This window comes from Helianthus annuus, chromosome 17 (genome assembly GCF_002127325.2).
Source record: "Helianthus annuus cultivar XRQ/B chromosome 17, HanXRQr2.0-SUNRISE, whole genome shotgun sequence".
In the NCBI taxonomy this organism is placed as follows: domain Eukaryota; kingdom Viridiplantae; phylum Streptophyta; class Magnoliopsida; order Asterales; family Asteraceae; genus Helianthus; species Helianthus annuus.
The window spans coordinates 137822834-137839988 of NC_035449.2; the positions used below are offsets into that span (position 1 = coordinate 137822834).

At 42.7% G+C, this 17155-nt stretch overlaps 1 protein-coding gene and 1 non-coding gene across 2 annotated transcripts; both read left to right on the top strand.

Annotated features, from left to right (window-relative positions):
- The first annotated feature begins 11902 nt into the window (after positions 1-11902).
- Positions 11903-14091, top strand: LOC110922943 (seipin-2). Its single transcript, XM_022167133.2, has 2 exons — positions 11903-12907; positions 13467-14091. The coding sequence occupies exons 1-2, from the start codon at positions 11975-11977 to the stop codon at positions 13908-13910; spliced, it is 1377 nt and encodes a 458-aa protein (XP_022022825.1). The 5' UTR covers positions 11903-11974; the 3' UTR covers positions 13911-14091.
- Positions 14092-14765: 674 nt separating this feature from the next.
- Positions 14766-14839, top strand: TRNAI-AAU. The gene has a single exon. It is a non-coding gene; the product is annotated as a tRNA-Ile (tRNA).
- Positions 14840-17155: the final 2316 nt, after the last annotated feature.

Genomic DNA, 17155 nt, shown 5'->3' on the forward strand with positions numbered 1-17155 from the left:
TACTGATTAAACGTGTCTGCCATACGTGTTGAACATTTGTGCACTACTTGGTTCGAATCTGATTATACGTGATAACCGTGATAGGACGTTATTGACTACTTGCGACTTGATTGACTTTCTGTGTTTGACTGCCGAGCAAACCAAGGTGAGTTCACACCCTTTACAAAGCATGGGATTCCCTGGGTTGGGAACGGGGTTAAGGAACGTGGTTCCTCGTCTACCTTGGGTAGGACGTCAGTGGTTCAGGAATGTGATTCCTCGTCCGGATGGACGGATAAACGTACTAGACTAAAACTCTATCACGAAGTCCCTCCTTTTTGTATCGACTAATCGCCGGGCCAATGGCGAGCGGGTCATTAGTTAGATAGCGCTATTTAGGTCTGACAAGCCTCACACCGTGCCGCAGAGGACGGGCGTGAACTAATGGATCTGGGGCACGTCAATGATGATAGACATTGATGTTTTCAGGGCACATAAACATGACTACAGTCAGCAATCGATACGGTAACGAGTCTAGTATACACATGGGGTAGCCCCCACGGCTGGAGAGCCAGATGATGTACATGGGGTAGCCCCCACGGCCGAAATGCCTGATAACTACATGGGGTAGCCCCCACGGCCGGAGTGCCGGAGTAACTGGGAACGAACTGGTCACGTTTTTAAAACTATGGGGTAACCCCCACGGCAGGATGCCAGATAAAGTAAACTGTTTTCGAAACAACTAAAACGAACGCCCACCCGTGAACTCACTCAACTAGTTGTTGACTCGTTACTACATGCTTTGCAGGACCATAGGTACTCAGTGGGAGCTTGCATGGAGGAGGATCGTTGTGGGACAGGGATTGCTACAAGACTATGTTAAACTTGAAACTTTTGGAACTTATGTTATAACTTTAAACTTATGCTTCCGCTTGCAACTTAACTTGTTTGTTTTGAAACACCAATTGTGGTGGTTAAACTTTTATAATTACTTATATGCTTGTTCAGTATGATTGGTGGCTGGATCCTGGTCAGTCACGCCTCCAAGCGGTAGTACTCCGCAGGTGGGATTTTGGGGGTGTGACAGATTGGTATCAGAGCCATTGGTTATAGTGAACTTGGTTTTAATAAAGGAGAAACGTTTTTGTTAAAACCAGACTATAACCGGTTTAGTGCTCAACGGTCCACAACGACACTTCGCTCCTCATGCAAGGCTCGACGTTCTAGGTAATATAATGTATGTATATGGCCTACTTGTTAGTTGCGTAGTACATTGCTCATGGTATGCTTGACTAGTATAACTACTGTTGTTTGAACACATGCGTACTTACTCTGTCCTACTATCGTGCTTTCGCGAACCTCTCTCACACGTATTGCTTTTATTATGAAGAACCATGTCTGGACGCGTTAACATGACACAAGCCCAGTTGACGGCTTTGATCAACGAGCGAATTGACGCAGCGCTCGCAGCTGCACGCGCAGGAGGTATATCCTGCAGTCCGAAATTGCTCTAGGATCATTTGGATCCTACTCTCGTGAACCAACCTTTGTGTTAAACTCTGTCTTTTCTTTCACCTACCTTAGGTCAGTATGCTCAGGCACCGGTGTGCACTTTTAAGACCTTTATGGACTGTCGACCCACGACTTTTAGCGGCACTGAAGGAGCAGTAGGTCTCCTACACTGGTTTGAGAAACTGGAGTCTGTGTTCGAAATGTGCGAATGCCCTGAAGCGCGCAGGGTGAAGTATGCTACTGGTACTCTCGAGGGTTTGGCCCTCACGTGGTGGAATGCTCAAGTGCAGATGTTAGGGTTGGTTGCTGCCAACGCCACCCCATGGGAAACTTTCAAGGAAATGATCAGGGAGGAATACTGCAGTCGTGACGACATTCACAAACTGGAAGATGAGTTCTACAATCTCAAAATGTCGGGGTCAGAAATTGAGGCATACACTAAGAGATCGCATGAGCTTGCTTTGTTGTGTCCTACTATGGTGGATCCTCCCTACAAGCGAATTGAACTCTATCTCAAGGGCTTGGTGCCAGAGATCCAAAGTCATGTGACTTCAGCAAGGTTGACTACTATCCAGCAGGTTGTACAGTTGGCTCACCGTCTTACTGACCAAGCGGTGGAGCAGAACAAGTTACCGAAGCGTATAGGTGCTGCAACTACTTCTGGTGCTTCTAGTGGGGATAAACGAAAATGGGATGGAACTTCAAGCAGGGGTTCAACTTCAGTGCAAACTCAGTCTCAGCAGAGAAAGACGGACGATCACAAGAGCCCCAGTCAGCAGTCGTCTGGTGGTCAAAGTCATGGTGGATACAAGGGGAATCACCCCAAGTGCAATCGCTGCAGCCTACACCACAGTGGGCCATGCACCAGGGGCAACTGTCATCGATGCAACAAGCCTGGTCATGTTGCAAAGGATTGCAGAAGCGCATACCCCGTCAACCAGAATCGTCAGCAACCTCAGCAGAATCAGCGACAGCAGCAGGGTAACAACAAAGGGTGCTTTCAGTGTGGAGCTGAAGGTCATTTCAAGAAAGATTGTCCCCAACTGAACCAGAACAACAACAACAACCAGGGGAATGGTAACAATGGAAACAACAACAATGGTGCTAGGGGACGAGTGTTCGTGATTGGTCAAGGTGAAGCAAGGAATGATCCCAACGTGGTGACGGGTAAGTTCCTTCTCGACGACTTTTATGTTACAGTCTTATTTGATTCGGGTGCCGATACTAGCTATGTGTCACTAGAAGTTAGTAAGATGCTTAAGCGTATTCCTACACCCCTGAGCGACAAGCACACCGTAGAGCTAGCTAATGGTAAGAGTTTGGAAGCCTCACACGTAGTCAAGGGTTGCCAGCTTATTCTCGCTAACCAGACCTTCTCTATCGATCTTATTCCTATTGTCTTGGGTAGTTTCGACGTTGTCATTGGGATGGATTGGCTATCCCAACACCGAGCAGAGATTCTTTGCAACGAGAAGATCGTTCGTGTTCCTGGTTTAGGTGGTGAACCTCTCATGATTCGTGGCGACAAGAGAAGTGCTGTTGAGAACATTATCTCTCTTCTTAAGGCTCAGAAGTGCTTACGAAAGGGCCACACTGCGATTTTGGCTCTAGTTACTGATACCACAGAGAAGGAGAAGAAGTTAGAAGATTTTCCGGTTGTACGCGATTATCCTGAGGTATTCCCTGAGGAATTACCTGGTCTTCCGCCCCATCGCCAAGTCGAGTTTCAGATTGATCTAGCTCCTGGAGCCGCGCCTGTAGCCCGTGCACCTTATCGTTTAGCGCCATCAGAGTTGGAAGAACTCTCCACGCAACTACAAGAACTCTTGGATAAGGGTTTTATTCGTCCTAGCTCATCGCCTTGGGGAGCTCCAGTGTTATTTGTGAAGAAGAAGGACGGTACCTTCAGAATGTGTATCGACTATCGCGAACTCAACAAGGTGACTGTGAAGAATCGTTATCCTCTACCGCGTATTGACGACTTGTTCGACCAGTTGCAGGGGTCGAGCTACTATTCAAAGATCGATCTGAAATCGGGATATCACCAGCTGAGAGTTCGGGAAGAGGATGTCTCTAAGACGGCCTTTAGGACTCGATATGGGCACTATGAGTTTTTGGTCATGCCGTTTGGGCTGACGAACGCACCGGCAGTTTTTATGGATTTGATGAATCGAGTGTGCAAGCCGTACCTGGATAAGTTTGTTATAGTCTTTATCGACGACATCCTGATCTATTCTAAGAGCAAGGAAGAGCACGAACAACATCTACGACTTATTTTGGAACTCCTTCGGAAGGAACAGCTTTACGCGAAATTCTCGAAATGCGACTTCTGGCTTCGAGAGGTCCATTTCCTAGGGCATGTGGTGAACAAGGATGGGATTCACGTTGATCCATCCAAAGTGGAATCTATTAAGAACTGGCCTGCGCCTCGCACACCAAAGGAAATTCGCCAATTTTTGGGATTGGCAGGATATTACAGGAGATTCATTAAGGATTTTTCTAAGATCGCGCAGCCTCTCACCTTACTAACGCAGAAAGGCGTTGTTTATCATTGGGGAAACGCACAAGAGTTAGCTTTTCAGCATCTAAAGGATAGACTTTGTAGTGCACCTATCCTTTCATTGCCAGAGGGCACAGAAGATTTTGTGGTTTACTGTGATGCATCAATTCAAGGTCTTGGTTGTGTATTGATGCAACGAGATAAAGTCATAGCCTACGCCTCACGACAACTCAAAGTTCACGAGAAGAACTACACTACGCATGATTTAGAGCTGGGAGCTGTTGTTTTTGCACTTAAACTATGGCGGCATTACCTGTACGGAACCAAGTGCGCCATCTACACCGACCACAGAAGTTTAGAACACATATTCAAGCAGAAGGAACTGAATATGCGGCAGCGACGATGGGTTGAGCTGCTGAATGATTACGAGTGCTCTATCAGGTATCACCCGGGCAAGGCCAATGTTGTGGCAGACGCCCTCAGTCGAAAGGACACTACGCCTAAGCGTGTAAGAGCTTTACAACTCACGATACATTCTAGTCTACCTTCGCAAATACGAGCTGCTCAGATAGAAGCACTGAAGCCAGAAAACGTTAGAGCTGAAGCTCTACGCGGGTCAAGGCAACGCTTAGAACAGAAGGAAGACGGTGCTTATTATGTAACAGGACGCATTTGGGTCCCACTCTATGGCAAATTACGAGAACTTGTGATGGATGAAGCGCACAAATCTCGCTACTCGGTACACCCTGGTTCGGACAAGATGTACCACGATATTAAAACCACGTATTGGTGGCCTAGCATGAAGGCCCACATAGCAACTTATGTCAGCAAGTGTTTGACTTGTGCGAGAGTTAAGACGGAATATCAGAAACCTTCAGGCCTACTTCAGCAACCAGAGATACCACAATGGAAATGGGAGCAAATTTCCATGGATTTCGTTACTGGCCTACCTAGATCACAGCGCGGAAACGATACTATCTGGGTGATCGTGGATCGACTCACGAAATCCGCACACTTTTTGGCAATCAAGGAAACGGATAAGTTCTCCACTCTAGCGGAGATATACCTCAAGGAAGTTGTTTCGAGGCACGGGGTGCCCACTTCTATCATCTCTGATCGAGATGCACGTTTTACTTCGGAACTGTGGCAGGCAATGCACAAGTCTTTTGGCTCACGTTTAGATATGAGCACAGCGTATCACCCACAGACGGACGGGCAGTCCGAGCGAACTATTCAGACATTAGAAGACATGCTTCGCGCTTGTGTAATCGACTTTGGCAACAGCTGGGAAAGGCATCTGCCACTCGTGGAATTCTCGTATAATAACAGCTACCACACCAGCATTAAAGCTGCTCCGTTTGAGGCATTGTACGGACGAAAATGCCGGTCACCCCTCTGTTGGGCAGAGGTGGGGGATAGTCAAATCACTGGTCCAGAACATGTGGTAGACACTACTGAGCGGATTGCTCAAATACGACAACGCATGGCGGCCGCTCGTGACCGTCAGAAGGCCTACGCCGATAAGGGCAGGAAACCACTTGAGCTCCAGGTTGGGGAGCGGGTATTACTCAAAGTTTCACCCTGGAAGGGTGTGGTTCGTTTTGGTAAACGAGGGAAACTCAACCCACGGTACGTTGGACCTTTTGAAATCATCGAGAAAATAGGCAAAGTGGCCTACAGACTGAAATTACCAGCAGAACTCGGTGCAGTTCACAACGTTTTCCATGTGTCAAATCTGAAGAAGTGTCTGTCAGATGAGACGCACGTAGTTCCTCTGAAGGAACTCACGATCGACGAACAGTTGAAATTCGTCGAAGAACCTGTCGAGATCACGGACCGGGATGTTAAGGTCCTCAAGAGCACTAGAATACCTCTTGTTCGAGTTCGTTGGAACTCACGTCGCGGCCCAGAGTTTACCTGGGAGCGCGAAGATCGGATGAAACAAAAGTATCCCCAACTGTTTGAGAACAGTACAAACGCTACTGAGGCTGAAGCTACGGAATTTCGGGACGAAATTCCAGATCAACGGGGGGTGGATGTGACACCCCAGGAAAACCGGGAAAACCATGCAACTTAACTAGCTTCCTCAGTGAGTGCCATCAAATTTCGGGACGAAATTTCTTTCAACTTGGGGATGATGTGACAACTCGAAATCTAGAACCTTTCGTTGTGTCGTGATGTGACTTGCTTGTACGTTACGTGATTAGTTAACCAATTGAACTTAATGATATACGTGAACTTTTATGTGTTTTGTAGGTGTGCATTGTATATATATTTATTTATTTATACGAGTTATATGCGAGCCGAGAACCCGACTCGAGACCATGAGGTCTCGAGTGTCTAGTAATCGGTTTTGGGCCTTGGGCCGAGAACCTTTGGCCGGTTGGGCCTTTGGGCCGTAAACCCACTCGAAACCCACTAAGGGTGCACACACTTGAACTAGCCTATATAAACCACCCTTAGTTAACTTTTGCCATTTGTTGAAACATCACACACACACTCTCCTACTTCTCTCACTTAAACTCTAGAACACAAACACTTCATCATTTTCGGACCTTTGAAGTTTGGATCGGCTCACACTCGAATCGGCTAGAAGCTTCACACACACATCACCAACCGGTTAGTATTCTTGATGTTTATTTTGGTGATTTATGTTATGTGTCTGAGTTAGATGGTTAGGTTGTTTATTCATGAGAAATGATTTATGAGAAATGATTTACTAGTTGTTAAACAAATGATGATATTATATGCACAATGTTGATAACCGGTTAACATATGTTAAAAGATGAGTTGTGATATTTTGTGTCTAAATGCTTGATGTTAAAAATGAATGATGAAATCGGTTTACATATGTCATGAAATCGGCTAAGAAGTATGTTTGTCATGTTAGGATGCATGCTAGTAAGTTGTATTTTGAAGATTGTTCATAGTTTTGCTTGAATAAGTGATTAATATGTTATGAACTTGATGAACACATGTTTGAATATGTGAAGAACACTTTGAATGATAGTTGAAGATTGAAAACCCTTGTGATTTTGATCCACTTTGACCAATAACCTGATTAGGAAAACATGTTAGTGAAATTCTATTGGTAGTTTCCTGATTTGGGCCTGATTATATTGTACCATTACTCTGACTATCTGCATCAGCACCTGAACGTGAAAATGACAGCTTACCGACTCGCAATCACCCGTTGCGACTCGCAACCACAGCGTGATGACTCGAGACCACGCGGTTGCGACTCGCAACCATAGCAGGACAAGCCGAAACCACAGGTTACGAGTCCCGTTGCGACTCGAGACCTCAGCATGACAAGCCGAAACCACGGTTGCGACACCGGTTGCGACTCGCAACCACCTGAGATCAACACACAGCATGACTCGAGACCATGCTTGCGAGTCCGGTTGCGACTCGAGACCACACTTTGGGCCTAAGTTAGTGGGCCGAATTTATGGATTTCTGTGCTACTGTTGATGAGTTATTTGGGCCTGTTATCACGAGCCCAACTGTTTGGACTTTGAACATGTGATTAACTGTTACCTGTGAACTGCTACTGATTAAACGTGTCTGCCATACGTGTTGAACATTTGTGCACTACTTGGTTCGAATCTGATTATACGTGATAACCGTGATAGGACGTTATTGACTACTTGCGACTTGATTGACTTTCTGTGTTTGACTGCCGAGCAAACCAAGGTGAGTTCACACCCTTTACAAAGCATGGGATTCCCTGGGTTGGGAACGGGGTTAAGGAACGTGGTTCCTCGTCTACCTTGGGTAGGACGTCAGTGGTTCAGGAATGTGATTCCTCGTCCGGATGGACGGATAAACGTACTAGACTAAAACTCTATCACGAAGTCCCTCCTTTTTGTATCGACTAATCGCCGGGCCAATGGCGAGCGGGTCATTAGTTAGATAGCGCTATTTAGGTCTGACAAGCCTCACACCGTGCCGCAGAGGACGGGCGTGAACTAATGGATCTGGGGCACGTCAATGATGATAGACATTGATGTTTTCAGGGCACATAAACATGACTACAGTCAGCAATCGATACGGTAACGAGTCTAGTATACACATGGGGTAGCCCCCACGGCTGGAGAGCCAGATGATGTACATGGGGTAGCCCCCACGGCCGAAATGCCTGATAACTACATGGGGTAGCCCCCACGGCCGGAGTGCCGGAGTAACTGGGAACGAACTGGTCACGTTTTTAAAACTATGGGGTAACCCCCACGGCAGGATGCCAGATAAAGTAAACTGTTTTCGAAACAACTAAAACGAACGCCCACCCGTGAACTCACTCAACTAGTTGTTGACTCGTTACTACATGCTTTGCAGGACCATAGGTACTCAGTGGGAGCTTGCATGGAGGAGGATCGTTGTGGGACAGGGATTGCTACAAGACTATGTTAAACTTGAAACTTTTGGAACTTATGTTATAACTTTAAACTTATGCTTCCGCTTGCAACTTAACTTGTTTGTTTTGAAACACCAATTGTGGTGGTTAAACTTTTATAATTACTTATATGCTTGTTCAGTATGATTGGTGGCTGGATCCTGGTCAGTCACGCCTCCAAGCGGTAGTACTCCGCAGGTGGGATTTTGGGGGTGTGACATTTTATCCCCTTGAGTTTTAGGGGCCCTAATCCTGATTCCGATTGTTATGAAAATTTCAGGGTTTACGCTAAATTACTTGGGTGTCTTAATTAGGGTTTTCTTATTGGATAATTATTATCCTAATTACGGGTTTTATTGACAGTTGTTACAATCCAGTATTCTGTTGAGCAAGGATGTGACCCATCCTTCTCTCCCAGATGTTGTATTCATTACGTTTAAGCATGGGTGGTTTGAAAAGAGAGCCAGTGTTATTCTTATCATCTTGCGATTGTGACGTCATACTGGTTGTTTTACAGGCACTGATTAATCAACTTTGATGGTGATTAAACCTTGCTCTGTTTTTCAACAAAACAAACAAACTATCAGTATCAACGATTGCGAGCTGAACTATTTATGTCAAAATGATTATTAGATCAAATTTGACTGTCCAAGCTTTGATACCAATTGTTAGGATCTGAGTTTGGTTTTGATTGTGTTTTACGTTTGAATTAAGATGAAGATGAATGAGTTGTGCAGCGGAATTAAGATGGAAGCAAACTTTTCACAATCAAACAGGAGAATTTCTTTTAACATACAAGTTTAACATTGAACCGAATGATTGAATTTAATTTCAACAACGATTACAATTTGCAAGTATGCAACAAGCTCCCCCCCAGCCTGAGCTTACAGTATTTGTTCGTGCAGGAAGAAGATAGTGAAAGAGCTAATAGAACAGTACAGAGCACTGTTCTATTTATAGCACGAGCAAATCACTGAAGCATCTAAGCTGACGTCACCATGAAAGTGACATCTAACCTCCTAACAAACTCTAACCTCTGATCTATACAACCTCTGTTATGCTAACTACTGTTATTACATTTCATTACATAAAGACATTTAAACTACTGCTGCATCCTTCCACTGATGTGAACCCAGCAGTACTTGTCATGATCAGCAGAGCTTGACTTAAGGCAGTAGATTGAACAGCAGAGCTTTAGTCTATCATCAGTCTTTTACTTGATCAGCAGTTTGCAGGTCAGCAGTTTGTACGATCAGTAGATAGGAGGTCAGCAGATGTTGAAACCACTTTCAAGGGGAGAGACTTGTATACATAACATCTGCTTATTATGGATCCACTGACTTGATCTAGTTTTGGCTTTAATTATATGTTCCTCTGATAGGGTTCAATCCCAACAAGGCCTTACTTCACATGTTCACAGTGGTGAAAATGTGTTGCGCATTCTACAACTCGCAGTCATGTCGGTTGCATGCGTCATTGTCGATAGCTTATTTGATTCACATTTCTACGTGTTACATGCTGGTTATGCGTAAACGCCTTTCGCTGTACTATATACTATGCAAACTTGTGTACTCACCTTTACATTTTATGTATTGACTTTATTTTAACGTATGTGACAGGTTGATAAGATGCTATGTCTGCTGTGATGAAACGAAGTAGGAAGTCTAGAAACAAACTAAATAAATCTGAGTTGTCAGAACAGTATTTTGTTTTTGAGACTTATATCTGCAATGACTGTTTATGCTTTATATGTTAGTGGTATGGGACATTAATGTTAAATATATTGTCACTTAACAGTTGTTATGGATTCTCCTGAACAACCTGTTTCGCTCAGTGCCATGCCCCGATGTTTCCGCCATCGGTTGGGGTGTGACAACGGATATCTCAGATTAGCTAATAACCATCATCATTTTAGATTTTATTATCATTGGCATGACCCTAAACCCCAACAACAGGCTCAGATTTTATCTTCACAGCCACTCACAATGGGAGGCCTCAAAACCATGACGGAGGCTCAGATGACTGTCAGTCATCATCACAGCGCTAATGACCCAAAAAACAATCATTGTTACAATCTGAAATAGAAGAAACTCATAATCACAGTGACACGAACAAAATCGGGACCATGGTAAAACGCTGAGATACATAATAGATAACCGGTTACCACCAACGATGGTAAAACATTCGCCGACTACCGTCGGTCTGAACAAAAGACCTGAGACGCCGGCAGATTACCGGTCACCTCCGCATCTGAAAACCCTAAAGCTTCTAATAACCAAATCAGAGGCCAATAACAGGTGATCGCTGAATCCAACATGTGAATACCCACATAGACCAACCGGAACACATATCGGCGACCACCACCGCCATGCACGGCCGCTAAGGGTTTCAGATGACGAATCCTTCGGGGCCTATAAAAAACAAATCGAAAGAAATGGAAACCGCCGCAACAGAGATCGGCGAACATCACCACCATCCACTCATCGACGATTGACTGGTCAGACGATTTAACATGACAAAGGCGGTAGAGCGGTTTAAACATTCTCCGTCAGCCACACACTCTCTCTCTCTCTTTTCATTCTCCTGAATTGCCTTTTTGGTTTGGAGTAATAAACAACAACCCAAACTTGTCAATATCAAGAAAGACACGTATAGTGATTCAAAAGAAGACACCGGCGATTGCAGAAGCCGCCGGCGACGTGCCACCGCCAATGTCGATTTCTCCGATCTCTCTAGCAGACCCTTCTCTCTCTCTCCTGCGGTTCTCTCCTCTGGATAGACACTGAAAAGTGTGGTGATGTGGGTGATGTAGAGGAGTAATGGTGAAGACATGGTAGAAAGACACGTGGTATCAATAGATGTGGTCCAACAAATAGATGCCAGGCAATGAGAATGTGCCACGTGTCAGACGTTACTGTTCAAAAACTTCTAAAATTAATAGATAGAGAATTTATTTTTCACCTATACAATTAATAAGATAAGTATATATGGGCCAGTTAACGTATAATTATCCTTAACGCACGATGCGTATGCGAATAGAAATTGCATGGTTTCACAAACCTGGACATGTCATTATCGCATGGCTCACAAACCCGGACATGTTATAAGCTCGCATGGCTCACAAACTCGGACTCACAAAAAATGTTTGTTCGCATGTTATATCTCAAAATCGCATGGTCATAAACTCGGACAACCAAAATGTACAAAATTGCATGTTATACGCTAATCGCGTACGCATCGTACGCTAAGGATATTGTACAATACACTTTCTCTAAGTATCTAACCCATAAAAAAATTGTATACGTAGATGCGATTTGGTATTTTTTACCTCAAAATTTGTACATAAAGCTTATTAACAACGAGCGCATCTTTTTGTGGCAGGCTATATGAGTCGATACTATAACGAATCAAATCGTTTCTAACTGAATAAAATTAGTATTAGTATTGGTATTATGATTTGGTATCGATATATTTTTTTTTTGAATTTTCAATTATTTGTATTGTAACACATGTGTCAATAACGACTTTATTCAGTTACCCTTCTTCTCCAATGTAACCCTAATCATAGTTCATTTTTACTTGTTACAATGTCACCAAGCATCACCAACAACCTCAAACACATCGATACCCAATTTCACGAACAATCCCTCTTCTTCGATGCCTCAGACTCTTTCGATTCCATTATCAACGTTAACACTTCTACCCAATCCAACAAAACACCGGAATCTCCGTCATCTTCTTCCTCCGCTGACGTCAATCATCCGCAACCTGTTCATTCTGATCACAAAATTCCGAAGAAACTGAAGAACAGTGACAAATTAAAACGTAAATTAAGGTCCTCTAGGGTTCATAATTCTGCAGTTGCGTCTGTTGATGAAGATGACAGAATCAATGCAACAGATTCTTCAGTTTCTGGTTCGAGTTTTCTTTTTTTATTAGCTGGATTAGTGATCAAAATGATGGGGTTTCAGTTAAATTTGTTTTTTGGTTCTGTCACACTTCCAATGTGGCTAATTTATTATTCTTACATGTTCATGATTGATCCATTTAGGAGTATAAATCTTGTAAAATGTTACATTCTGAGGAAAGTTTCAATAATTTTGGGTATGTGTTCTGGTTTTGTCAAATGGGTTATGCAGATTTGGATTAGAAAACATGAATCTACATTGAGACTGTGTGTTCGAATCGGGTGGGGGTTGTTGTGGTCGGTTTATGTAGGGTTTGTTTTGTGTAGTCTGTTAGTTTTTGCATTTGTTGTTAGTGGTGTTATGTTGAAGTGTATGATTGAAGAGCCGGTTCAGATAACCCGACAGTTGAGTTTTGATTATACGAAAGATAGTCCTACAGCTTTTGTGCCGGTAATGTCATGTCCCAAGTCGTCGTTTTTGGAATCTGGTGAACTGATTTGGTATGGGTGTGGTGCGGGATCGCGGGTTATACCTCTTGATCATAAAGTGCGTGGGACGGTGTCGTTAACTTTGCCGGAATCGGACTACAATAGAAATCTTGGGATCTTCCAGGTATGCTGTAAGATCATACCAAGTGTAGGGCTGTTTGTCGGGTTGGCGGTTGAATTGAAGAACTGAACATGATTGATGATCCATATATTTATTCGTTTCAAAGACATCAACCCTAGTCTAGACACATTTAGAATTGACCCATGTATTTATTTTTGTCAAAGACTTTAATCCTAATCCAGGTCATGCAACTCAAACACGACCCGTGTAACCCATTTATCTAAACAAGTCAAACGGGTTGTAGTCAAGTTGGAAACGGGTTAAATGGGTTATAAACGGGTTGCAGTTTGACCTTATAAAAATACTTTTTTTTATTCTAATTTTCAATGGGTTGACAGGTAGACCTGTTAAATTAAATGGATTAAACAAATCAACCTAAATACGACCCATTATATTTATATAATTAACATATACAAGCAAAGAAATTAAGAAAAGAACAGATAAATGACCAAATAGCTATAGTTTTGAAATGAAGTTCTTTGAATCTATATTAGCCTCTTGCTAATCCAGCTTTGTAATACAATATGTTGTTTATAACTGATTTTTATTTATTTTGTTGAAGGTCCGGGTCGACTTTCTTAATGGTGACGGTAAATGCCTCTTTAGCACTAGACAGCCGTGTATGCTTCGATACAAAAGTCAACCCATCCGCCTTCTGTTGACTTTTCTAAAGTTAGCACCTTTAATCACCGGCTACTCATCAGAAGCCCAAACGCTCAACATGAAGTTTAGCGGATATACAGAAGGAACCGTTCCCACGTCCTGCTTGAGGGTAATTCTGGAACAACGAGCCGAATTCACACGAGGAGCCGGTGTTCCTGTCATATACGCAGCATCTTTAAAGCTCGAGTCTGAACCACCGTTTTTGAAAAGGATTTTGTGGTCTTGGAAATGGACCATATACATATGGGTTGCGGTTATGATTTTTGTGGTCGAGTTATTGTTCACCGTTGTATGCTGCTGCACGCCAGTTATCGTTCCACGGCTGCAGCCAAGGCGGGTCTAATGCCTGTGGCTCCAAAGTTGCTAGCGGCTGGTGATCTTGCAATGGGTAAACTTGGTGCCTGAGTTGTAACTGGATCGGAGTTTTTTTTGCACACAACCGGACTCTTCACAAAATTTCTTTCTTGTAACATAGTGTAAGTTTTTAATAATCAAATTTCATACGTAACATTCTTTTATTCTAAGATTCATAGATTCATCTGTATGTAAAAATTTCACATGTAATCTTTGATTTTCAAATAAATATCAATTTTCGTTATTTTGTAAACTTTGTGAATAATTTGAGATGGCAATTTTTTACACGATTCGAAGTGCTACATAATTGTGTACTTGTGTTTTGAGTTGTCCTACGCTCCTACTTAGACCGATTAAATATTTGTAGTAGGATAAACTTAACCCCCTTAACCCATTTGTGACAACGCATCAATTCGTCTAACAATCATTTACAACCTATCAATCATCTTACTTGCTTTTAAGTGTTAATCTCGTTAAGCGATTTTAAGTGTATCCGAGTTGATGTTGATGTCTTTGACCATGGGCGAACTTAGCTTTTGGCCAGGGTGGGCGGCCGCACCCCTTGAAAAAAACAAATTAGCGTATATTTTAGGCAAAAAACCCGACCACACCCCTTGAAATTTGAAAATATGGTTGAACACCTCATTCGCACCCCCAGCAAATAATTTCTGAGTCCGCCACTGTCTTTGACACAATGAATTTACGAGTCTTATGCCATCTCTACATCTGATATGTTTGAAATTTAAAATATTTTACATATATACGTTACGGTCTCTTTAAACCACATAATAGTAACTTTTGCCACTCTAGTATGAAAAAAATAAAATAAATAATCTAGCAAACTGGCCTATTAGCTCAGCTGGTTAGAGCGTCGTGCTAATAACGCGAAGGTCGCAGGTTCGAGACCTGCATGGGCCATTTTAACTTTTTCTCATTTTTTAACGTCAAATTTCACTTTAGCCCTTCATGTTTATACCAAGTCCTATTTAACCCTTTGATACGAACTAATCGGTTGATAGATAATCTGTTGAGTAGATCAAACTCAAAAGAAATTAGCAAGAAGCAAGATTTGAGATAATTCTTTAAATTTTTCATTCATAATAAAAAACTAACACATATGCCTTTTTATAGGCTTAATTACAAACTGAATTAATAAAACATGGACTAAATGGTTAAACCCCACTAACCCTATTACTTAGACACATGCAAAAGTAAACAAACAAAACATGAACTATAATGGAAATCGTGGCTTGCATGAACATGGAGTAGTAGGCACATATCAATCCACCCCACTCGAACTCGACTTGTCCGCAAGTCGAAAATCAGGATACGACTTGGTGTAAACCACGACGGACGCCACTCGACTCGTACCGTAGCACTCGGAGTCGTTTCCAATATCAAGCGCCATGGTGGGCGCCACTCGCGTTTCTCGGCTTCACCTTTGTCAACTTCTTCCTTGCTTACAAGACCAAAGCAATTGGATGTGGTGACAAGATTGTTGTGTATGCATTTCCCATGTGAGGGTGAAGGTGAGGGACTGGTGCCTGGACTTGGATACCACCATGAAATTGAAATCAAGTGGCATTTTGCAATTGAATCCATATTGAAGAATTTGTGGCTGAGAGTGAGGGAGGTTGGCCGTGACCTGGGCGATTTTTGTTGCAAAGTTGGTAAAAAAATGGGTTTGTAGGGGTTATGAGAACTGATGTCACTATTGGTTTGAATTGATAGGGGTAGTATGAGAGGTTGAATTTTTATAGGAACTGAAATACGTGTAGAAGGTGAGATTAAGGGCAATGGGCTCCAGACAAAATCAAGAGAAGAAAGGGCTGATGTCGGTAAAGCCACAAGAGCTGGTGGTGGTTCGGGGGCGGAAACCGATGGTGGCGCGAGAGAGGGAACTGGTGATGGTGTTGTAGTTGTTGGTGCGGTGGCGGAAACGGGCTGTGGAAGTGTAGGTACGAGAGCGGAAGTTGGTGGTGATGATGCGGCAGCGGGTGACGGCAGCGGTAAAGAAAAAATGGGTGAAGTTGCCCATCTCCGGGACTCGTTTTTTAGAAGATCAATCATCTCAGCAATCGTTGATATGATTCGATCCAACGACTCATTCCATTCGTGAGCGTCCATGAGGGGATCAAGACCGCTCTGATACCAATTGATACGAACTAATCGGTTGATAGATAATCTGTTGAGTAGATCAAACTCAAAAGAAATTAGCAAGAAGCAAGATTTGAGATAATTCTTTAAATTTTTCATTCATAATAAAAAACTAACACATATGCCTTTTTATAGGCTTAATTACAAACTGAATTAATAAAACATGGACTAAATGGTTAAACCCCACTAACCCTATTACTTAGACACATGCAAAAGTAAACAAACAAAACATGAACTATAATGGAAATCGTGGCTTGCATGAACATGGAGTAGTAGGCACATATCACCCTTGTAATTCCATATATAAATAAACCCCTAAATTATGCAAAACCAAAAATGGCGATTCGAAATCGAAATACACATCTGATCCCCGTCCTCCTCATCATCTTCTTCCTTGTAATGCAAACGTACGGAGCAGTTACTCCGAAGAAGAAGCAGATCCAAGAGTGCAGTGACATGGTGTCGAGATCGCAGTGTTCCAGAAACATCGATTGCCGATGGTGCCAGAGTGATGTTCTTGACGACACTTGCTTCTCCAAATCTGAATCCTTGCGGTTGCCTTCACACATATTCGTTTGCTGATTATGTTATCTCTTCGTCAGATTGGATAATCATGTTGTGGTTAAAATTAAAGGATTCGATTTATGTTCAGTTAGGTGAGTTTTTGAATTCCTGATTTGTGTTTGTTCGTGATGTTGCTATGACTTTTGTTGTTTAGTTATTTGTTGGTAGTCTTTTGATCTTTGAAGTCCATAATTTTATTGTTTAATTTTGATACCTGATCAATAATTTACTGAGGGTATTTTTATATGTTAGATGCACATAATAATATGATAAATTATATAGTTTTTGTATCAACTTCTTATGGAGATCCAAGAGGGAATTTTTATTATATGTTAAAATGGAAGGAGGTTTTAGACCCACAACGACGGGTTTTTGTATCTTAAGCGATGTAACATTGTGTCGTATACCCGTTGTTCATTTAATCATTCTAATCCCATATCTCTTTAGGAAGCCATCAGCTACCAGTTGGCGAAGCTTGAAAATTTCTATCGGGGAGTCCGAAGTCAACAGACC